Below are 24730 nucleotides of genomic sequence, written 5' to 3'. Positions count from 1 at the left end.
TAAACCAGCAAGAGCACACCACTTAACAAATATTAGTAGAAAATAACTGGAAGGTCCCATTATTATCAAGCCTAAGTCCTGCAAGCTCTGCAGCTGGGCACTTCACTATTCAGCTTGGACAGCATATTGGATATGCTAGAGTTAAAAAGTTATTCCTTACCCATTTCCTATAAATGAAAGAAGAAATAAAAATCTGAAGCATGCACTAGTAGTGTGCTGTAACTTTCAATGTCTTTACTTCAGACTTTTTCATCCTCTCTATAGCTAGAGTGGTCTTCCATGGCAATAGGAGAGAAAGCTGATTCTTCAAAAGGTTGTTAGCAATATCTGCTTTACTCAGCAACAGCTGGTTGAAATCTAATGTTCCAGTCTTTGAAAGGGTGCCTGTCATCCTTACATCACCACATCATGACAGTGGTCAAACACTGGAGCAGGTTCTCAAGAGGGATGCCAGGATGACCATCCTTGGGGGTGTTCTGGGCTCAGACAGACACAGCCCTCAGGCACTTTGATTCCACTATCCCTGAGAAGCAGGTCAGATTACAAGAGCTCAGGAGGCCACTTTCAGGCTAAATTGCTCTGTGATCTTATGAGTGTATGTATGTATAGAAGAGTATGGTGCAAGAAATAAGCACCCTCAAAGAGTCTCCAAAATTATCTGTCTTTAGGAGAAGTATTTAATAAGTTTTTGCTGCCGTGCTCGGTTTCCTCAATGATTATCTCAGTTCTTTACCTTAAACAGATCAATGTCTATCTTCATTCTAAAAATAATTTTGCTTTTTTTTAGCTTTCAGAATAGAAGATGACATTTTTTCCTCTTTTTCATTTAGGTTTGTTCTGCTTCACAATCATATATAATTAAACAGTTAATAATTACAATAACAGTGACAATAATAAACTATGGTAAGTGTCAATATTTCTAAGCTTTCTGTTCACATTTGTCATCTTCCATCTGCTCTCTGGATTCAAGAGATTTCCATCAGTTGATGTTATCCATGTTGTTTTCTTTTCAAGGAATATACCAGTTTTCTGTTCAGGGATTAATAATTAGTTTTTCTGGGTTTTGGTTGTTTTATTGAATAAAATGGCAGCAAAGCATAAGGTCAGTTTTAAGAGCGTGATTTTTAAGTGTGCTGTGCAAATCAGGAGTTTGGTTTTGATTCCTAAGTCTTATGAAATCCTTTAAAAATTTCTAATAAAATTTTGTTTCAGGAAAAAGTATCTTAGATTTGACATAAGATACTTGAATTAATTCTCTTTTCCAAAATGCTTTAACTGAACAGATGAACTCTTGACCAGTAAATGTTATTATGACATTTTATGTCATATCTAGCAAATAACTGGTTTTAGACATGCAATTACATGCCTAGTGATAGCATTTTAAACATTTCTCTTTCATGGAAATAATAGCCACAAATCTGTTTGTGCTTTTACATTGCCAAGAGAAAATTCTTGCATCATAGATATAGATTTTTATATTTATTGCATTTTTTCATCACATTTTCTAGTTTTAGGTTATTTTAGTTTATTAACTTAATATTTGCCTGCTTATTTGAAAATTTGATTTTTCTTCCTTTTTATTTTGCTTTGTTTTCTCTTTAATAAATTATATAAATAAATATATATATATATATATACACACAAATACTTCCATAAAGGCAATTGTATAACTTAAACAACAGCCCCAAGTCATAACTCAAGGAAGGCTTTGTTTCCCTAATCTACATTTAGCATAATCCTGTAATCAACTTCCACTTGACCAAAAGTTGAAGAAAAGATAGCATTTGTGACAAAGCAATAAACATAAGTAACTGTCCTGAGATATTGGTTTCGATAGAATAATTTCTTCTTAGTAAACCACTTATTTTTCAGCAAAATATGAAAAAAAGCACCATCTGAATTTCATCAGGAAGCTGGCTCATATAGACACACTTCTACTTTAAAGAATCCATGTAGCATTTTAATTTCAGCTTACAGACAGTTGAAAAAAACTTGAGATAAAAATGCAACAAATTACCTTAGACCTGATTTACTGAACCTCCATTGCACACTCAGACAGCTCAGAAACTTGGCAAAGTCTCCAGGGACTGTAATTTATACTAATAATGTTCATAAGTATAGTATTCTGCATGTGAACAGGAGGCAGGGAAAAGAAAAACAGCTGGAGGACGAGTGGAGGGGAACACAAAGCGACTTGGAGCTGGGACACAATATCCAACCATCATTAATTAAAAACAATTTTGTAATTTTTAATGCTTAGGGCAAACCAGGAGGGAAACATGAATGGTAACTAAGATAAACACACACCTTGTCCATGACATTAAAACAATTTATATAATTTAAGCTTCTTCTACAAGCCTAACTGCAGTTTAAAAAAAGAAAAAGCAGTCTCCCTTTTCTCTAGGTGTTAGAACCATTGCCTTTTTTGCTCAGTTTCCAGACTTTATAAAAGGTTACTTGATTGCTCTGTTTTTCACAGACAGTCTAAGTCATCTTCCTCTTTAGAGTAAAATAATGCATTATGTATATAACAATCATTCACAGGCAAACACAATGCTATAGGTGAGGTTCAAATGCTGAGGTTTTGCAACTATCTCAGTGATGAACTGACAGGATATTTTGATCAATTGCTCTGAAGACAACATTCCCATCAAGTCTGGCACCTGATACAAAAGAAGTATCTTAAGGGCTTCTGAGTTCTTGCTTCCCCAAGACATCTAGCTCTCTCCCCATATGATTATTTCCATTTTCCCCCTTATATCTGTATATCTATATATGTCTCCTGGTACACCAAAGAACAAACAGTGAAAATAGATATGTCTTTTGCTTACACTAGAGGCTTAACACCTTCAGCTTAATGGATTCCCTTGTGATTCTTTCAGCTAAAATATGGCTGCTAATAGTAGTAAGAGCTAATCACGTGCTGCAGTCTTCATCTACCCTATAACACAGTTTGTCATATATTTCAGATGTCTTTACATCTGACTGCACTGATTCAGAAATAAAAAAGTCAAGGGAGTCTTACAACTTAAGAAGAAAAGCACCCTCTTCAAGACTTAAGCAGCATCAGGTATGGAGTGAAATACATTGGGCTGGCCAGCATTGGGGTGATTTAATCTTCATAGCATGGCACTGAGGGCAGAGTCATTAGTCTTTAAGTTAGCCCATAAATACAAGGTGGAGGAGGAGAAAATAATTGGCAGTGGAAAGTTCTGCAGTGCACAATGCTCAATGTACTCTGCCCTTACCTGACAAGCTGTGACAGTAAGGTCATTTGCTTCAAAGCTAGGACTACAAGCTCTTAATTCAGGTTAAAAAGGCTGCATCTTTCTGTCCAAAACTAGGAGACATATTTGTTCTTGCTCACTTGATTTGTCACTTGCACTAATCAAGAATTTTAATAACAAAAGTATAAAAATGTGCTGGGAATTATATTCCGATCATCTGCATGGTAGAATTAAAAATCACATATCTTTTTTACCTGCTAATTCATAACCCTCTCAGAAATTTCTTAGAATACCCTGAGAAAGATAGGGCACTTTTTATAACAGCAAGGATATGTCAGAGAAGAATAATTACAAATACCTAATTCTGATAGATTTTTTTTTTTCAGTGCCCCTGTTGAACAATCCTCTAACTTATGGACGATACCATCTGTCTGTGACTAGCTGGAACTGAAGACAAGAAAACCTGAACAGCAACACTCAGAAGTTAGGTTGGCAGCAGGATGAACACTCATGTTTTGTCTCACAATGATTTACAGAGCAAATTAATAATCAAGGGTAACGTCTTTTCATCACTCTTCCCTTTAAGTTAATTCATTACTCTGCTAGCACTGAGAAATGAATGAACTTGAAGTCGAATAGAAATCATCTTCATCCTTAGGAGTTTGTTAGAACTTGACCATTTCCACATCCACAGCAAAGCAAAAGACTGCTCATGATGCATGAGGCAGTACAGAATCCTGTTTCCTCATTCTTAGCTTTGTATTGATTGCAGGAAGAAAAATCATCGTAACTGCACAATAAGTACAGAGGACTGAATAAATAGCACTGAGTAAGAAAGGGTGTTTTAACAAAGAAAAGGCAGGTTGCCAAAGAGTTATTTCATGCCATATTAATGCACATATTTTCCTGTGTTTTCAGATGCGGACAACGTTAAGACTTTGGTCATCACAGGTTGGAATGGGTCTGGTTGGGATGGACAAGGGAGTGGCTTCACCTGCATGTGCAGAGAACATCACCCTCTGACCCTGGGAAACACCTTGCTAGAGAGAGAAAATCCTTCTGTTAGAGCAAGAGAATAGAAAGAAGAATAGAATAGAAAGAAGAGTTGCCTCATGAGAACTAATATGTTAATCAGTTTGTTACAAAAAAGGTTATGTTCTTAGTTTGGATACGTGGTTGGCTGACTGTCCTTTTCACATATGGCTCTGCTCCTTACCCTCTTATTGATTGGACCCTGCACTCTCTACCTCACCCTATATATTGTTATGACTTCCCGGGTCGTCGAGAAATGATCCCTTGTACTGCATACAGCTTTTTAGTTTTTTATTTTATCCACTATTAAATTCCTTTGTTTCCCAGATTATTCTCATTGTTCCCATCCTTCTGCCTTTGCCACACACCTCCCTAGCTGGACTGATCTTGGTGTCATTGCTCTGCTGGCAGTGACGCCCATATGTCTGGTTACTGCCATGAGCCAGAAGTCTTAAAGGAAATCTTTTCTTTACTCCCAGTGAGCAGGATGATAGCTAAAGTACAAGTAGGATCAACTTGCTACAAACAAGGCCTGAATCAAGTCCCAAAGATGAATAATACAGAAGAGAAAAGAGAGAAAACACAAGTAAAATTTGAAATTTTCTTGGTTCTTTAAACCTTGACACTTCTAAACCCTCCAAGCTGTATCAGTTCAGGTTAGAAATCTGTCACTTCCTGTGAGCTACGTACCATGGCTGTTGTTAGTACTTCCACGGAGCATCTCTAAAAGAGAAAGAGCAATCTACGTGATCCTAGGTTTGTCTGGATCCCAGACTAGAGCTGCTAGCTCATTAGAAATACAACACCAACATTAGGGGCAATTCCAGACAGCAAAGTCCTTCCCAGTCTACATAAAAGCAATAGCCTGAAAACTTACTGTGCAAGAGATGCTATGCTCTTCATCAGCCCCCGGATTAAATTTTAAATCACTCAAATCATACATATTTATGATATATAAAATCAATACATATTTATGGTAGTGAATGCACAGCATTGAGGAAAAAAACCAGTCTTTTGTGTTTGTAGACAGCCTTGCAATAACAATATCCTGGATTTTGACCAGAGTCCTGTGGTGTAGGCACAAGTAAAGGAGAGTTTGAAAGGTGCTACTCAGCCCAATTGCAGCATGACCAAGCATTGCACTTCAAAATTTCCATCTCTCAAACTTTTAATCTGCCATTATCAGTAACAAAATAATTCAGCCTTTTCTTTTGAAAAGAAGAAGAATATATAATGGACAAACACAAGGCATATATAGTTTCTATAAATAAAAACATACAACAGGTTATAAAAATAAGAGGATGGAATTAATTTATGGAGGATTTAACATTTTTCAGCATTCAAACTCTGTTTCAATACTGCACACCACTTACATCTGATGAGCCCAGCTGAGAAACACAGGACAGACAGCAGCCTATTTAATACCCAGTTACTCAACCCTTTTCCCTACTGGGAAAATGGCCAAATTGTAACTAGAAGGAATGAACTTCATGGCCTCTGGCTATCTGCTTGCCGGTTGGTGAAAGTTTCAGCTCAAATCCATCACTCATATGGAAAAGAAGTACTACCAGCTGTATTGAATCTAATCTTTCCTAAGGTTTGAATGCTTGACTTTCTGTCTTTACTGTCCCTCCTCATGCAAACTTTTATTCTGTGCCATTACATAATTGTCAAAACGCTAAATTTTGATTGACTGGAAATATATAACTTTAGGTGTCAATGTCAATGTACAAAGGAACTCTGGGAGGTAACCCTAAAGGACCTAAAAAAGCCTGGATTTCTAAGAGTACAAGAAAAACAACCATCTGAAGTAGTACAGTTTGTCAGCTAAGTTTCCCCTACCTTCATCAACAAAATTAATTCATTCCTTAAGCATAACTAAAACATAAGTTTTGATATTTCAGCTTCTATGTGATCAGGAGATGCAAATACTACATACAATTACTGATAGTGTTTTCTTGTCTAACATTTCAAAGATGGTCTTTAAGTAAGTTCTGCAAAAATGTTGAACGAAAGTTTTCCAAGTGTTGTGGCCTAATTTTACAAAGTTTCCTAAATTTCAAGGAAATTGTGATTAATCATGTGATAAACATGTGAAGTAAAACAGCAGCACATTAAAAATCTTATTAGATAATTTTCTGGTTTTTGGGTTTTTTTTTCCTTTTCTGTTTTCCTGTAATACAAACCAGTGTGTTTTCTTATTAAATACAGGCCTCTGTATTTTAGCAAGAATGTCTGTTTTGAAAGTTACTCTTTAAATATGAGGTTACCATATATAAATGCTTGATTTTTTTATGCAGCCAATCTGTCTAGTTTTATTAGAAATTTTGTGTGTATATATATATGTATATATATATATGTGTGTGTGTGTATGATGTTTGTAGTCATTCATGTTCCTCAATATTACTTTTATAGCCCTTCAAGTTCTTTTAGCTATATTCAAATTTGATCCCTTTTACCTGTTTAAGATTTCTCTACATAATGCTAGAAATAGTAATTAAACAAAAAATGTAGCCACATAGAGACAACAATAAGTTCTCAGTTTGGTTTTGTTTTTTTGGTTTTTTGGTTTTTTTTCCATAGAGAATGTGTAGCCTAGACACTTCTGATCATGTAACACCTCTGTGGAAACTCCAGTTGCTGCCTAGATGGGAAAATAATGGAAAAAAAATTACAAAGACATTGTACTTCTAATGAAGGACAGGAGAAGCCAGTGTCTTCTAACTATCCAACTCTCTCTGCATCAGCAGCTCAGTCACTGAGAGCACACAAGGTTAAAGGACAGATGGATTTTCAAAAGTGCCTAAGGGAGTCAGGAACTGAAATATCTATGATTTTGATGGTAATTATTACATGCTAAACTTAAGCCTTGATATCTACCTATAGCTCCAGGAGCCTTTAATATCCTGTTAAATCTGGCTACAAGTGACCTACCTGTCATTGCCACAGCTTCTGGCCAGCATTTCAACATCCACCCATATTCCTGTCACTCAAACAGCTCATGTCATTCTGAACTCTGTTTAGTTATCTTTTCCCATGACCTGAAACTTTAGTTTGAAACTCCCTTTGTAGGAGAAGAGTTATGAGGGGAAAAGGGATGCATCCTGCAGAGTGTTCTGTAAAACACCTCACAAAAATAAAGCAATTTGACAGGCTCTGGAGAAAGAAACTTTAATATCCCAACTGTGAGATTATAAATAAGGTTCCCTCCACTGATTTTCTCCATTTGTCCAAAGCACTTTTATCTGCAAATACTGCTTAAATCCTTTTGATCATCTTTTGGGCCACCAAACAGTTCTTGAAAGATTAGCAACCACATCAGTAGTCAGAAGTAAAGTCCATGACTGACTTTGTAACCTGAAGTGTTTTCACACCAGGAAGTGCTAAATGAAAAACTTCTTATGTCACCTTTTCTGAATAAATCCTCAAACAGCATCATAAGTCTTCTAACTTATTGGGACTTCTCTGTAATAAAAAGCAAGGAGCCTGTGGTGTAGAAACTTCGGCAATCTGAGTCTTAACTGACTCTAGCTTCAAATGAGAGTAGGAATAAAAATTTCTTAACAGAGCTTTACATTTGCTACTTAATTATTACAGTGCGCTTATCTCTACAATGCCAGTCATTTTTCAAAGGAACTGCCTAAATTGTAATAATAATGTTTTTATTAAAATATTTTTTTTAAAAAGTCTTACATTTTATCTAAAATTAATCATTTGATTATCATTTTGTTTAACAGCAACCCAGAGAACTTCTTGCTACCCCTAAAAGCTACCTTTATTCTCTCAAGATTGAGGCTTTCTGACTTTAAATGTCAACCACACACACTTTAAAAAACAATTTTTATTAGCAACCAAATCTAACCTTTCTTATACAATCTGATCCATTCAACTCTGAATTAATTTCATTTTAGCTACAAATCATAGATAATTTGGGACTAAGGATAATTTTGGCGGGATTACTCTCAGTGAAGGTCTTCCATCTGCGTTTTTGATTTTTTATCATGACAAAAATGACTACCTAATACTTACAGCAACGTGAGGTCTCTAAAGAATCAGGTTCTGTTTTAGACTATGTGTGCAAATACACATAAATCTGAATTCCATGTCTCATATTCCCTGTCAATATCTACCATTTGCCTTATTTACCATTCAGGCATGATAATCAACACATAAGCATGTGCTAAATACAACTATTTTATTCTGATACATAAGGTGTAATATGAAATTTTAATAATCAGTAATAGAAAACCTATACAGATATAAGGTTTACCAAGCCTATGGTACACACTAATCCCTGGGAAATGTTCCATTGTGAGTCCATAATTAACACTGCTGGTTCTGTATTTACATAGAATTACTCGTATACTTGGTAAAAAAACAAGGCAAAAACCACAAACAAAATTTTGGAAAAAAAGGCATTTCAGGCTGCATAAAGAGTTTTAATTAATCTCCTGCTCCTACCACCATGATACAATTCTTGACTGGTCACTGATTATTATTTATTCTGGAAAACTTCTGCTTTATTCAGTATAGCATGCAGACAATATTCACTTAGTATAACATTTCCCACTCTCCAAATTTACTCTCATGCCTCAATATTGTGGATCCCATTTTGTATATAATGTGTTATTTCAAATCTTTCTATAAAGATCACATTTTATCACTGGACTTTTTATCATGCTTATTAGTACAGCAGATGATTGCTTCATAAATCTACCTATCTTTGCAATACCTCCATGATGGTGTATCTGGCATAATTTGCATTCTATGGATTGGATAGGCTGAAAGTGGCTGAAAGATGTTAATGTTAAAAACACTCATACTTAGTGCTCCATCTGAGATGCCTACATAGTTTTTTTTGTTTGTTTGTTTGTTTGTTTGGTTTTGTTTTGTTTTCTGTTTTTTTTTGTTTTTGTTTTGAATGACTGCATCAGATGCATTCAGAGACTGATCCCTTATTCTGGTTGCAGCTGTGAATGTTTTGTATTCTCACAAAGTGGACTTCTGGGTTTCCACTAGATACCCAGAAAATTAGGATCAGACTAATGACTGTTCTGTGAAGAAATGGTTTATAAAACTGAGAAAGCACCATGAAGGAATGTGGTTCCAGAGGCAGGGCTAAAATCCAGCTCTCCAGGGAAACATTCTCCTGCCTTTGCTATGAAATCATTCATCAAACTGTAATTCCTTTCATAATTCCTAACACAATTCCTAGTTCCTTCTACAATAAAAATAGTAGAAAATATTCTACTTACTCTACATCATTCTGATTCAGCTTGACCCATTCTTCAGTGGTTCCACAATTTGCTTCAAAAATCCCTCTCCTGAATCTTGCTCCTCTTCTTCACCTTTCATTCTCACAACTTCTACAGAGTCTTCTTTTCCCATTTAACTTCCTTACCTTCTCTAATATAGTTATTGCTCTGACTGCTGCTTTCTCCCCACTGTGTATTACCCCTGCAACAACCCAAAAAACCCCAAAATAATTTTTACAACACTGCCTGGGCAGGAGCAGAGCATCACTGTGGGCATATCACAAGAAAATGCAGTGCTCCCAGCTGTGGACAAGATATGCAATTACTGCAAAAGTCCCACCTGAACTCTCAGAAGGGATGAGTAAATACCAAACTGTGGCTCTTCTAGGGGATTGTAAATCCTTCTACAATAAGTTGTGCTGGTGAGCCATGGTAGCAAGCTGTGGCAAGCTGCTTTGTTAATATATGAACTGAGACTTGTTTTCTTATCATAAACTCTTGCATATTCTGTGGTCCAACCAAGGAGTGGTTTTGCTGCCACCAGAACAGATGTGTTGGAGGCCCTGGTTAAATTCTGATGAAATCCTGATGATTGAAGTCATCAAGGTCTCCTATCCTCTGGAGCTCCCTTGCTTTTCAGGTATTGATGAACCTGGCTAGGTAAAATTCCTAACTAGGACTCCTCAAAATAACTCCCAAACCCAAAAGATATGGCTACAGAGAAGACTAGATTATGCCAAAACCAAACGGAAAAAATGAATCTTGAACAAAATGTCTTTGAAGACTATAATATAGCTTTCATTTCTTCCTGTGATTTACACACAACACGGATTAAAATATAATATCCAGGGCTAAAATTGCTTTTCATAAAACATTCTTGCAATAAATAGTAGTTGTCCTGAAAAATTTCTCATACTTATCTAAAGGAATATTGTATAAATGTATTCTTGTATAAAATTCTGAGTACACAATTGTAGATCTTTTATCATAAGCCTATTTTAGATCTAAATCTAATAACCATATGAATCTGTTTATTAGTAGAATCCACATAATCTCAGTGTGTATAGGGGGTGCAGAGGTTACAGAAAGATTATTGAGTAAATGCTGCTTATTAAATTATCATCTGTGACTCTTGGGGAATCTTTAAGAAGAGATCAAAATCTAGTGCCATTTTCCCCATACATTTCCCTAGGTGTAAAAGAAAAGAGTCAACATATGGTACAAAGCCCTATTACTCATGGATATGCATCCAGTGCCTCAGGCAATGAAAACTGTAAGTGCTCCTAATTCTACCATTATTGTAATTATTATCACAATATCTTCCTTTTATTGTTACTATTCTGACACAGAACCAAACCTACATCCCTCCTGCCACACTACACTAGTGCCTATGACTGAGTTGGAGTCATCTGACTTTGTATTCTTCGTTCTCTCTCTATAATTCTATTTCTGAAGTTTGGCAGCATGCGTGATTACCCTGTCTCTAAAACTGACTCCTCTATATCTGTGGTGTCCCGTGGTTCATCCCATATCACAGCTAACAGCATACTGTTCTAACAATGTCAAAACTTAGGGTGGCAATGTCTGTGTCAATATTTGATTTTCCACATCCTAAACTATAATTTTTGCAGGGACTGGAAAGTTTCCTTTATTACTCTATTTTTGTGTTTTTCATACTTCATTCGTGCAGATCATACCAAACAGGGTCCTGCTGCTATCCAGAGGGATCTTCACAAGCTGGAGAAGTGGGTTCATAGAAATACAATGAAGTTCAGCAGTGAAGAGTGTAAAGCCTTGCACATGGGGGAATCAACCCCATGCACCAGTATATGCTGGGAGCCACCCAGCTGGGAAGTGACTTGGCAGAAAAGACTCTGAGGGTTTCGGTGGACGCCAAGTCGAATGTGAGCCAGCAATGTGCACTGAAGGCCAAGTAGGCTAATGGTATCCTGGTGTGCACTGGGTAAAGTTTTGTCAGCAGGTCGAGGAGGTTGAGGGAGCCATCCTTCTCCCCTGTTCGCACTAGTGAGGCCACATTTGGAGTGTTGAGTCCAGTTCTATGGCCCCAGTAGAAGACAGAGATGGAACTACTGGATGGAGTCCAATGAAGGGCCACTAAGATGACAGAGGGACTGGACTAGACATCTCTCCTATGAAAAGATGGCAGCTGGGGCTGTCCAGCCCGGAGAAGGTTGAGAGGGATCTCTGTAAAAATCTAATGGGAGGGTGTGAAGCAGATGGAGTCATATTCTTTCCAATGGTGCCCAGGACCAGAGACAATGTGCACAGGGAAGCTGCAGAGTCCATCCCTGGATTTATTAAAAATTGCCCAAAGTACCAGGCAACAGTTTATAAGGTGACCCTGCTTGAACAGATGCTTGAACTAGAGGAACCCAGGTCCCTTTCATCTACAACAACTTTGTGGATCTGTGATTCTTCCTATTTTTTTTTCTTTTTTAGTCCCTGACATACCACTACAGTTCTGTAGCTCTACATCCATTAATAGCAGTAGAATTTCTCAATTAACCTCAAACAGTTTATGAGCCAGTATTGATTCAATTACCCACAGGTTGCTATTAATGGGAGAAATGTTCATAAAAGTATGGTTTCAATATGTCACTGAATATTGCATACCATGTAAAATATAATCCTGCCTGTCATGACAAAAGAGACACAAATGATTAAGGCTCACAAACCAAGTGCTGTAAGACCACAGAGAGGGTCTCACTTGAAATGATGATGAGCTTTATGCACTCTTTTCACGTTTATGAGGAATATCACAGATTCACGTTTATTTCTTTTTTTCTGCCTTAATGTATTAAATTACTTCTTGCAAAGCCTGGTAGCTTCCTCTGAAATACAGTGCCTCATTCCAGAATATGCATTGAGTCTAGTTCTTAACATATTTTTCTCATGAAAGACAGAGTTGGAGGTATTAGATGAGTGATTTAAAATGCAGCAGCAACACAAAAAAGGAGAAATTCTGGAAAAACCCAGTTGCAGGGATAAAATTAATTCCGTATTGCAGTATAACTGAATCTGATGCAGATAAAGTTGCATAGGTGGCCAAAATGATGGTCTTTCCTATGAGGATTTGCCTTTACAATTTTAGCATTCTTTTCTATAGCTCAGTGGGCTGGATACCATAAATATAATGCATACATTTAACAATCACAGCCACCATTAATAAAATGGAAATCAATGCATGGGCCAACATTGTAGGAGGGATCACAAATATAATACTTTTGCCTTTGTTCTTTAGTAAGAAAGGAAATACAGAGAAAGGAAATATAGAAAAAAGATATACTCAAAGTCATGGCAGTGTTGTGAAAATTAGATTTGGTTGTTCTCATCCTGCCTTCTTGTAAAGCACTCACCATTGCTTGTAGTCAGCATCGCAGTTGCAGTAGTACTTGGGATCGGTACAGTTGCGTTCGATGCCGCAGGCACATTTTTGAATGCCAGGTCCTGATCCGCCCCAATAGTAGTGCTTCTCATTGGCTTTTCCAACCCACCAGGTATATGGATTCCCTTCTGCAAGGAATGAAAATGCAAGGTAATGATGCATCAGAGAGGCAGAGCTCCATAACGCATTAACTGAGCTCAGATGTTTAATATGCAAATGCTAGCAACACATAACCGGAGCCATCCCACATTGCTGGCAAACAAATGAACTCCTTTTTACTAAAGGTATTCAAAGGACACATAAACAGAACACATTTTCTTTTCTGTATTCACACAATTTATAATTACATAAATTAATCGTTTTTTATGTTATATGCTCTTTGTTTAGCTTTTTAATTATACTCTGTATAATGAGAATATGTCGGCAGATTCCATAATTATTTTTCAATTCATTTCAAACTCACATATTAAGCTATGTAATAGATTATTTCAATATTTGACCTTGCATGCTGCACAGGAAAATGTGTTTGTTTATTTTACATTTATTTATTTATTTATTTATTTATTTAGTTATTTTCTAAACAACAGCTTTTAATTGAAAATTATTCTGTTGTCACTGGAAAACAAACATGTTCATCATACTCTCTCCAGCTGGTATTAAACAAAGCATAAATATATATTATCAAAGTCCAAAAGCATCTTAACCACTTTTAGAAAAATATATATACTTATAATGTAATACTTTAGCAGAGTGTTTCTGAACTTTGATTTAATCATATATCTTCGCATTGGGTCTGCAACTGTATATTTTCACATACTGCTCTGAGCTTATTTCTAATCCTTTTGGACTAACTAAGACTTATGTGTAAATAAATAAATAAATAAATAAACACCCTCCACTGTAATTTACAATTTAAAAAAATACCCTTACTGAAAAGTTATTTTTTATTTCTCTGGTTCAGCAAGACACACAAATATGAACTTAACATCAAACAAAAATTAATAACTTAATCAGTATCAATGTACTTAGTGATTTTTGACATTAAAAAAAATTATTTAGCTCAGCCTATAAATATGTATTTTAAAAATGCCTCTTTTCCCTCATCTGATCTTCTGCCGGCAATTTTGTATTAAATGAATATAACCTATGGAAATCACTGATTAATAAATTTTACCAGTAAAATCCTACACAATACATATCTTACTTCCATAATTTTTTGTTTGCACATCTCACACATCCCTCCAAAACCACAGGCATAATCCTTAAAATGGCCATTTCACAATTAGATTTAATCATCTAGAACATAAAGCTACTTATTCCAGGCAGAAGTTGAAAGTAATTCACACCAAGCTCAAGAAAATTAAATTCTGGAGATGAAGAGAATAACCAAATATCTACGCATGCTTAAAAAGTACCAAACTCAGAAATGCTCTGCTCTCTAAAAACACTTTTTTAATGTATTTGAATTGTTAACATCATATAAGATAACAAAAATACAGTAATGTGAAAAAATTTGTGGCAGCTGAAGGTTTTTATTAGATGTTGCTGTGCTGCACTGTATGGCCAATCAGCTTTAGTGCTAATGCAATGGGTGTGGTATAGCGTGACTTTGTTCTAGACTCTGAATTGGTCATTTTAGCTTCTGCGACTCAATTATCACAGAACTAAGTACTGCAAGTTAGAAGAATGTGCCACATGAACACTGCAGCAGAATTCCCAACCTGCAATCCAATCTAGCAGTTCTGAGAGCACGCAGCCCTGGATTGCAAACTATTATTTAAAAAGCATTAAAGGGTAAATGTCAGCTTTCCACAGAGGATGACAGAATTGCTTTTATTAATACAGGATCCAACTACAGAATTGACATCTGAAACTCCTATTTTACAGGTTTTTTTTTTTTCAATTTCATCTTTGAAGTTAAGTTTTTATGCGGTGGTGCTAATGCTGCTGTTTTGACTGTTATTCAAAATTCTCTTTGTTTACATCCTTTCTGTCAAGTGAAGTCAGCAAGTAATTTACTGGGAAGCAAGACTGCTAATTAAAGCACTAGGAGAAAAAAATTACTTAGAATTGTCAAAAAGCAGATAAAAAATTCAGAAACAGGTAGAATGATTAAAGCAGATGAAAGTGATGGCAGAATTACAGAGTACAGCGATGGCTGTCACGGACCACTATGACAGACACAAATGGGGCATGTTTGAACTCATTTATATGACAATTGATGTACAGTTTTAAACCATGAGCATATTGTAGCATACACAGAGCCGTTTTTCACATCAATTTTTTTTAGTGTGTTTAGTGGTGTGTTTTTATATACACTAGCAAGCCCCCATTTGGACCCATCTTCCTCATTCTGAAGACCAACCCTCAGGCTTAGGAGCACAAACTTAGGAAGACACTAATGTGCATGTTTAAAATTTCCAGAAAGGTCAGGAAGGTAATGTATGATTTTAAGGGTTTTGCATTCAGCACATACTCTGCTAGACATCCCCAAAAACAATAACCACAGCACTGCCTTGTGAACACCACCTGAGACTCCGATTGCCTGGCATATTTTGCTAAGGTTTGTAACAGAGAAGATTTTGGTAGACAGCTCTCATTAGCTAGCATCCATCAGGCACAGGAATAAGATGTGCCTCACACCAGACCATTTCACACCACAGTGGCCATACAAGAGTGACGCGATTACACTGGGTCTTTTTCCTAATTACTTAAGATCAGACAAAGTATCGCATCGTGGATGGAGAAGGACACAAAGAGGCTCTTTCAGTCTCAGTTTATTGCAGGGCGGTGGCGTGGCCAGAAGGAGACCGAGTCTCTCCCCGCACCAGGTATTCAGGAGAGGGGAATGGGAGTGGCCTTGGCTGGCTGCCAATGGGATGAGGACACAGAGGGACTAGGATCAGCATACCCGACCCCCAGTGGGTACAAGGACGCAGGGGAAGGTCACAGGACCGGAAAGGAAAACATGAACTGGGGTTTCCAGGAAGGAGGTTACAGGATACCTTGATTTCAGTTCTTATACCTCATATACCGAATTACAACACAAGAGGTTCTGGAGCTCCCTTACAGTCTATAGTTGATAAAAGGTGTGGAGACACAGTTATGTCCCATCTATCCTGTGTCAGTCAAACCAAATGAGAACAGCCCTTTACAGTCTCCCTGCTTTGTGTCAGCCAAGAAAAAGATGAGCAGTGTTTTGTCTAAAGTTCATATGCTTCAAATTGGGAATGCTATGCAGTTATATTGCAGACACTGTTATGACTGAGCATAGCAAAGAGTAAAATCCTGCAAATAGAGAGATTAAAAAAACAATAGCAAGGAAAGGCTAGGAGGGAGAAGGATGTATCATGCAGGCAAAAATATTTAGAAATAGGATCACTGTTCCCCTCTCACACTTCACTCTCATTCATACCTCTTTAGTCTCCTTTTGAGTGGGTAAATCTTTCTGCTCAGGAGCCCTTTGGTTTTTTTTTCTGCTTTGGAAGATTTTGGAAAATGCTAATCCAAGTAGAAGGAGTAGTGCAGTCCAGTGTGAAGAATGATCATTAATGGATGTAATTTTAAGTATCAGACTATTTTACCAAAACTTATTATTTTGCTAAACTATCAAAAGCATTGGTCTTATGGAATTAAGAGTATATAAAGTCAATTTAAGAACAAAAAGTAGTTTTCAAATGTATTGCAAAAAGAAGTAAATAGAAAGAAGAAGAAAGAAAGAAAGAAGAAAATATTTACTCTGTTTTATTTTAAAATTACCTTTTCTTACATTTTATATAAATTTTGAGTTATGGGAAGCTTTTTAGTTCTCATTGATTGAGTGCTTTGCCCTCCTCCCTCCCCCTCAGCTTTTGTAGACAAATAGCGTAATGAGAAGATGGAGGAGGAAAGAGACTGTCTGTCTGCCAAGGGATTTTGATTAGAATAAAGCCTTAATGCAGAACTGCTTTTTGGGTACAAACCAGCTCTCCTTCGAAGCATGCTGTGGGAAGTGACCACTTTTCATGTCTGTTCTTGAAGAGAAGCCCCTTGCAAGATTTTGTGTGCTCAGCACTCAGTGACTTAGCAGAAAATAATGATATTATCAGAGTAAGGTGTGGATACCAAGCAAACTGATAAAGATACCCAATTTTTAAGTGATCCCATAACCTCACAGAAGGAAAAGTCTTCTAAGGACAAAATGGCCAATGTAATTTTATTTGGGCCTCCAGACATATGAGCATGGCTATAACATCAGACTCAAATCATATTTGTAGTGATTTGTAGTGATTTGAACCTCTCTCTCTCTCACACACACACACACACACACACACACACACACACAAACCTTTAATATTGATGTTGCAATGTCTTTGCAGTGCTGGACTTTGGTTAAAACTATTACATAAATATGGGTTCTTATTTAAATCCCTGTGCAATATTAGGCCAGATTTGCAGCCCAAAGAAAAGAACCTGATCATCGATGTTTTCTATCAAGTTCTCCCATACAGAATATTCAAGAAAAAGTAAAGATTAAAGAAACTTTTCAGTATTCTCACAGATCACTTCGTTGTAATCTCAGTGTCATAAAAAAGTGATTTCTTTTTCATCTCATAAATGTATCTTTGTGTGAACAATTTCATTTAATATAAAACCATACCCAACAAAAATTAATGTAGTATGAACAGAACTCTTAATAGTCAATAATATATTTATTTCTAATATGGCTGAATAGTCTCAAAATGTATCTTTTTAAAGTGCACTGTAGCTGAAGTCTCAAAATGTATAACTTTTGAAAGTACACTTTATATTCTACTGAGCATTTAAAATAAACAATTGGTTTTATTATTTTTAAATGCAACTAATCAATTAAAATGCTGCTACTTCCAACATTTTAGGACTGCTATTTCTAGGTGTTCAGTACTAGTAACTGAAGCAGCAGTACTGAGAGAACTCAGGGAACTAAATTAAGTGGACTGATGCTTCATGGCACTCTGCATTCAGAGGACTCCATTCAAAATATAGCCCTCAAAATGCTGATGACTGTATTTATTTGCAAAATACCTGCAGAAGCTAAATATGTCTCTTCTATTTGCTCTGGAAATTTCCCTGATGTCTATATGGTCCTTAGAACCAAAGGAAATGGTTAAAAAGAAAGATTAGGAATTCTTTCAAATAGAAGTCAATGGTCAGAACCTTTGAAAAGCAAAACCAGTGAAAATTATTAGGAACCCTGTCTAATTTTAACAACTACAGTTAGCTATTCTCTGGAAGAAACTGGGTGTTCATTTACAGGACTGAATAGCTCTGAACTGAACTTTTAAATGTTTTGTTTTAAAAGTGTGCTTTCCTGTTTCCATTAGTATTAGAGATCCCCATTAAATACTAAGGAATGTCAACAACAATTATAGTACTTTGGATAATCATTATTATTTTCAGAAAATATTCCTTTGTTCAGTCTTTTACTTCTTTTTTAATGGAACAGCTTGAATTAATTACCCAGTAGTTGTTATTAGAATAGATCCAAAGACATTTTTCAAAAAAATACTGCAATTTTGGACATCTGAAGCAATCATAGGTAGAACTGAAAGCTATTTCCCAGAGTTAATATATGATGATGAAATTAAAGACAAAACTTAAAAAAAAAATTCAGTTTGCACATGTGGAAAGCCATAATTCTTCTATTTTTGAATAAAATACTTTCTTTAAACATGCATTTTGCATTCAGCTATGCTATAACACCCTGTACATCTAGCCTCATACAAGGTCTTGATTTAAGGTCATGGTTCATTAACACCTGTGCAGGAATTCTGTCTGCTATTGCAGAGAAGAAACAGACACTGAAAGAATAATTTTGTCACTGTTTGAAAAGTTCAGCATGATAATATGATTGTGCACTTCACAGCTTTCACCTTGCTTCTTATTGCCAGCTTCTTTTCTTCTCACCATCAGCAGTATCTATTCCACTCAGGTCAAGTCTTCTTAATGAACACTGTGAGCTCTTCATCTGAACTTTTGAAGACTAAGTATTTTGGAAAAATAATCAAAAGTGGTTTAATGTCATTCACACATCAAGTACATCCACATGTTCCAGATTTGCTTCCCCTGTCTCATGTCTTGGGAAGAGCCCACCTAGACTGAAAACCCATCAGCTGAGGAGTTTCATGGCAAGAGTGGACATTACCAACTGAAGATGCTAAACTGTGAGAGATTGTGCACCTGCTTGCAACTCAGGTGGGTTATGAGCAGCTTCTGTCAGTTTTAGTGATCACCCAAAGGGCTGATTTATTTGAAAGGGAGAAAACAGAACTCAGAGAAGAGTCTGGCACTTCCACATTTCAATGATAGTACTTTTTTAGAAACTGACTATGGGTGAGCCGTCTAAAATAAAAGGAGAGTTCTTGTATATCTATATGTGGTTGTACTGAGATTATTTTCTTAAATTAATATTTTACAGATTTTTCCATTTTTCCCAGTAACACTTCTTGTTTACTAATGTGCTGTGCAATATGTACCCATGAATTTAATATGACAATGGTAAGCAAAGTCAATGCTTATGCTGTTACTCGCATTTTGTTAACTGATAAATCATTTTTCTTTGCAATCAGTTGGCAAAAATATAAGGAGTGCTTACCATTTGTGAATAGAGTTTGCACCAGTGGTCACCATTCTAATGACTAAGACTTGAGATTTGTCAAACCCTCACAGCAATTTGAAAGAGACATTTGAGCACACTGGAAACTTGGGGCAGAAAACAGAAATTCAAAAACCTACCAACAAAAGGAAAAGAAACTAAAAGTACCCTTAGCCACTTCAGAAAACTAGGAACACCTAATTTATAGCTACTTGTGCATTTAATGGAAGTATAACCTGAAACTTCCAGTTTACTATTTATCATAATTTTCATTTTAGAGGCACTCACATCTGACTTACTTCTTTTTTCACAGTGCTAGTATCAAATTATTTTTTTTTCTTTTATTAAGACTAGTCTCAAACATTTGTTTTCTTTACAAGCTCACTACAGTGGTTGGTCTATTTGACAGTACTACTTATTTGCAAAAACTGTTTACACTGCTTGAAAATATAAAATTTAAAGGCAGCCCAAAAAGAGAACTCTGAAACATGCCTTGCTTATTAATATAAGAATTGATGTGACGTCTGAATTCATGGCCAAAGCATTTTAAGGCAACAGTCCTTAGAAAGAAGTGGTTGTATTTTTCCCTTTGTAAGATACTCAGAATTATGCTATACCTCAAATGTAATCAATGAAAGGAAAATATTCTTAAGATTTTAATAGAAAATGAAACCAAATATTGTTAAATACTTACGAAAAGCATACAAAATGTCAGTACAGGTTAATACAACACACTCTATTTACTGTTTTCTTAAGAGCACGGTTAATAATTAATTGCTGTCTCCTTTTCCTCCACAGTCTTTAAGCAGCGCATTTTAAAGTGGAGGTAAAGATAACCATCTTCATAACCCAAACTAGAAGGACTTCCATGACCTTCAGTATCAGGAACTAAGACCAAACATTCATATGTCCCACTAGGAGTTCTGGCTTTCCCACTTATTGTAGAATAGACCCTTCACCACACTTCTTAGGCTTCAACTATGTGTTGGTGAATAAAAAGTGGCCAAGCTGAGAAAAGCACAAATTTTCTCTTCTATGTCCAGTAAAGGCAGAAAGGGAAAACTATTCAAGTGCTTGAGAAACAAAATCACTGCCTTAATCATGACCATGCCTCAGGCAAGATGGCCATTGCCGTGTTCTTCAGTTCATCACAGTATTCTCATCTGACTTATATTTGACTGTTGATTTTTCAGAGAACTTATTTTATACATGTATATATCAGTCTCAAAATATAAAGCAGCAAATACAGTATCTTTTCCTAGGTAATAGATATTTAACTAAAGCATCTTTTCAGCCAGGTTAAATGGGTACTCCTGTTTATTTGGGCTGTATTTTTGTTCTAGTATAACTCCTTCTAAATGTCAGTGCCTGAATCCACAAATATGTAGGCAAAGACAACTTTTCTTTCAGAATTAGCAACCTATAAAAAAGATCATGAGGGAGAACTGTTGTATTGATGTCCAATGGCATCTTATGAAAAAGCTGTCTCACAGCTTTATTTTGCCATTGGAGAGATTTATTCCTTGCCCTAGCTCATGAAAAGCTAGTACAGTACAAATGATTTTTCCCTTGTCAAAACTTGTATTCCAAGCTGCAGCACTACTAACCAAGCCTGACTTGTTATTTTTCTTGGAATTGAGTCTCAGTGGTGAGATTTAGCTGAGGAAAGCAGCTGTCAAGATGTCCTTGTTTGCTACTATTGGCTGAGATTTAGAGTGAATTCATTATAAAATCACTACAGTCCCTGCTATCCTTAACAGCATCTTGTTCCAAACTTGCTACTGTTGCAATTAATTGTGTACTGTAAATTCACTGTATCATTTAAGGCCCAAGAATAAATGTCTTAGCTTGAAGTGCTAAGGGGAAAAACAAGTGCTTTCAAAAAACTGCAATTTGTGGAATAAAAAGAATATTTACAGACACAAATACTCAATAAAACCCCGTTAATTATAATTTTTACTATGTTTTCTGAAAGAATGGACTTATGGCACTTTCTCTGTGAGGAGGGCACACAGGAGAATCACAGAAAGTGTAATTGCAGTCAGAACTGGAATGGCTTTTCCAGGACTATCTGAGGTGAAAAAGATGACAGCAATAGCAAAGCTGGGAAAGTCCCACAGCAAACTTTTAATTCACCCTGGGATCTGCCCAGCCAGGCCGTGATAGAATGCATATGTCCATGTCATGGTCTTGCAAAATAAGTCAGAGGATTCCATGATTTTGTTGTGTCTTTTTGTGACCAGTTGATAAACTTACCTCTACCCAAACCTGATGGATGGGTAAGCAGCATGCACATATACATGCAACCATTAGCATTGAAATTCTCCAGGTTGATACAGCTAAAGACTCTGGTTTATTTACCTTCTTAAAAAGGACATAAAAAAGCCTAGGAACTCTCCAGTAATATTTCTAGTGAGGGGATGACCTTTGTAGTTTTCTGTAGCCCCAGCCTCATTTTATGGCAAAGTCCTATTGGAAGACTTCAGAAATTGTGATTGTTAGCACAAAAATGGCTAATCTTGTAAATAGTATGTTTTATAGGGAGTGTAAAATAAAACTGAAATGATTTTATCAGACTGAGAGCAAAAAGAGGATTATTTAAGGTGGTGTCCTATATATTATATGGCAACAGGGCAAAAGAAAAAATAAGTTCTGTGAAATGTTATGTCAGTTATAGTGATATAACAGAATTGTATTCATGATCTTATTTTTATATTAACTCCCTTGCTGTTAATATATAATGAAGACAATCACAACATTCCTTAAATAAGCTTAAAATAGCTGAATAATTCTTGGGACCTTGCTTCACACACCCACATAGGAGTGCCTTTAACCTATACAGAGAAGAAAATGGATAACATTCTTATGTGCACCTACATCATCCAGCCCAGAATATCTTACTGCTCCATTTTATATGACTTGCAGTAATAGCCTACATGGAACTAAATATGACAACTCCCTAAGAGCCAATGCCATCATTTTACTAACAAATGAACTAAAACTATCAAGATCCCAAGGTAAATTAAACTACAATCAATGTGAGTAGAACTGATGCATGTTTTTTGCCAAATGGTCTTTCCTTGGAGGTCCCATATCTCTCACAAGTATTTCTCCTTTTGAAATGTTGCTCCTTCCTGCCAAAAAGTAGTTTAAGTTGAAAGAAAAAAGACATTATAAGAGACAGAAGGACTTCAGGCTTCTCTCCATCCATGTGAACTTAATATCTGGCACTTCATACAGAACATGGACTGTGGCACTGTTGAAAAATGGTTTTGGGAAGCAAAAGGTTTTTCTTTTGTTGATGAGAACTGCTGCAGCTGCTACTTGATTTTCTTTCCCCACTGACCTGTCTGAACATTCAGCTTTACTTTTTCTGTTTAATTGTTCCTCTACTGCTGTACTGGAAGCAATGAATGAATTATAATAACACTGATGTTTCAGTCTAACAAATTTTTTTTTTTTTCTTTCTCTCCTTTCCTTTCCAATTACATAGTGTGCATGGACAGTTTTGAAGCCAGAACTAGCACTAATATGTGAATACAGATATCAGCCTGTGATAGCAACACAATTCCCAAACTACCAAGTCTGAAAGGTATCCCATCCTTTGGAACTAATAATGACCCAAACAGGTACTACCACGACTTGCAATGCACTGTGTTTCATAAAATAGAAATAGATTTCAAATGAGGAAAAAAATGACACAATGAAGCTCAGCACTGAGGCTTACAACAGGCTGACTATCAAGTATATCCAAATTGAAACAAAGGAAGTGGCACTACGCAAAAAACATAATTCTGGAACAAATAAAGATTAAAACTGGAGGTCCAAACCCAAGCCATCTGCTAAGGAAGGGCATTTGAATAGAATATAGAAATAGAATATGGTAAAGAATACATTCCCAAAGAATCCCTCTCAGGATTTTTCAGAAATATTTTCATGTTTCTACAGTCCAAACCATTTAATTTCAAAATGCTTTTGATGTTTAAGATCAACCTGTAAATTGTTGCAGACTATTATATCCTCTTATTAGAATTTATACAAATGCATGAATAACCTTTTAAAGGGTATAGTTAATACACACATTTAAGAAATTATATGAAACATTGATGATGCTGCTATGGAGAAGTTAAAGGGATACAAATTTCAGTATGAAAGGGAACAAACAGGGGACTTCAGATATGTGTTGTGTTACCTGCAGTTTACTTTAGAGAAAACTATCTTTGCATCCAATACTGGGAGCACAAATCAAAATAATCAGAACTCTTTTTTAGGCTTGTGTTTTGCTATTTAGACAATTTCTCTTCCAGGTCAGGTTGGGTCTCATGGCTACTGTAAAGAACTATGTCTCTATTGATTTCTAGAAAACAGACACACATATTGATCCAGACTGACATACGGAAATGTTAGGTGATGTGTTTCACATTGTCAAAGTACCATCTCATACAGTCTGTGCTCAGGGCAGTCTTTTTCGTTGCTGAAGCTTTTTTCATCAGCTCATTCAAGCTTATTAATTCTCACATGTGGGTTTCACATTTCTCTATGGGAAAATTGAAATTGGCTAATGACGTACTTTACTGAAGACTTAATAAGATATTATGATAATATCTTATTCTGTGAGTTGAAATGACATTTCTTAACTATCATATACTCACAGGGCAGAGGAATTATGCTGGTGCAGTGCATGGAGTTCCAGTTGCACTATTAACAGTAGAAATAGAACTCCAATTTCACTTGCTTCTGAAAAACTTGACTTGAAAGTCCTACATTACTGCACTGACATGATGAATTATTTCCCCTGGTTTGTGTGTTTAAGCTCCATGCTCTAGAGGGAGAATGACATATTGGTAAAGATAACAACAGCAGTGTTATTTCCTGTGGTCAAACCTTTGGATTCCTTTTGCTCCAGCATGCAGTTTTCTTTTGTGAGGACCAGGAGTGTACATCCCTGCATTCAAGGCAAGCTTGCTCAGAGAGGTCTTTTAAAAGCCTCAGCTAACTCAGAAGCTTCTCCAAAACAAGCTGGAGGGTGCTTCAGCAGAGGCTTCCTCCCAAAAACTCTGCCACGAAACCTCATTGGGGGCCCCTCCCTTTCCTGGAGAACTCCTTTCCAGAGTGTTCCCACACGTGCAACACTGCAGGCATTGCAGCCTTGGACCTCTCCAATTCAGACCTAGGCAAATGGATTGCCTTCTGGCCT

At 36.3% G+C, this 24730-nt stretch overlaps 1 protein-coding gene across 1 annotated transcript in view; it reads right to left on the bottom strand.

The window, feature by feature from the left end:
• The window catches only part of CNTNAP2 (contactin associated protein 2), a 1042550-nt gene that overhangs the window by 180467 nt on the left and 837353 nt on the right, over positions 1 to 24730 (bottom strand). Inside the window, exon 14 of the mRNA XM_056484872.1 lies at positions 12892 to 13048. Within this exon, the coding sequence (XP_056340847.1) occupies positions 12892 to 13048 (157 nt within the window). The remainder of the gene's footprint in view (positions 1 to 12891; positions 13049 to 24730) is intronic.

Source organism: Oenanthe melanoleuca, chromosome 2 (genome assembly GCF_029582105.1).
Source record: "Oenanthe melanoleuca isolate GR-GAL-2019-014 chromosome 2, OMel1.0, whole genome shotgun sequence".
Lineage (NCBI taxonomy): Eukaryota > Metazoa > Chordata > Aves > Passeriformes > Muscicapidae > Oenanthe > Oenanthe melanoleuca.
This window is presented reverse-complemented; position numbering and strand designations above follow the sequence as displayed.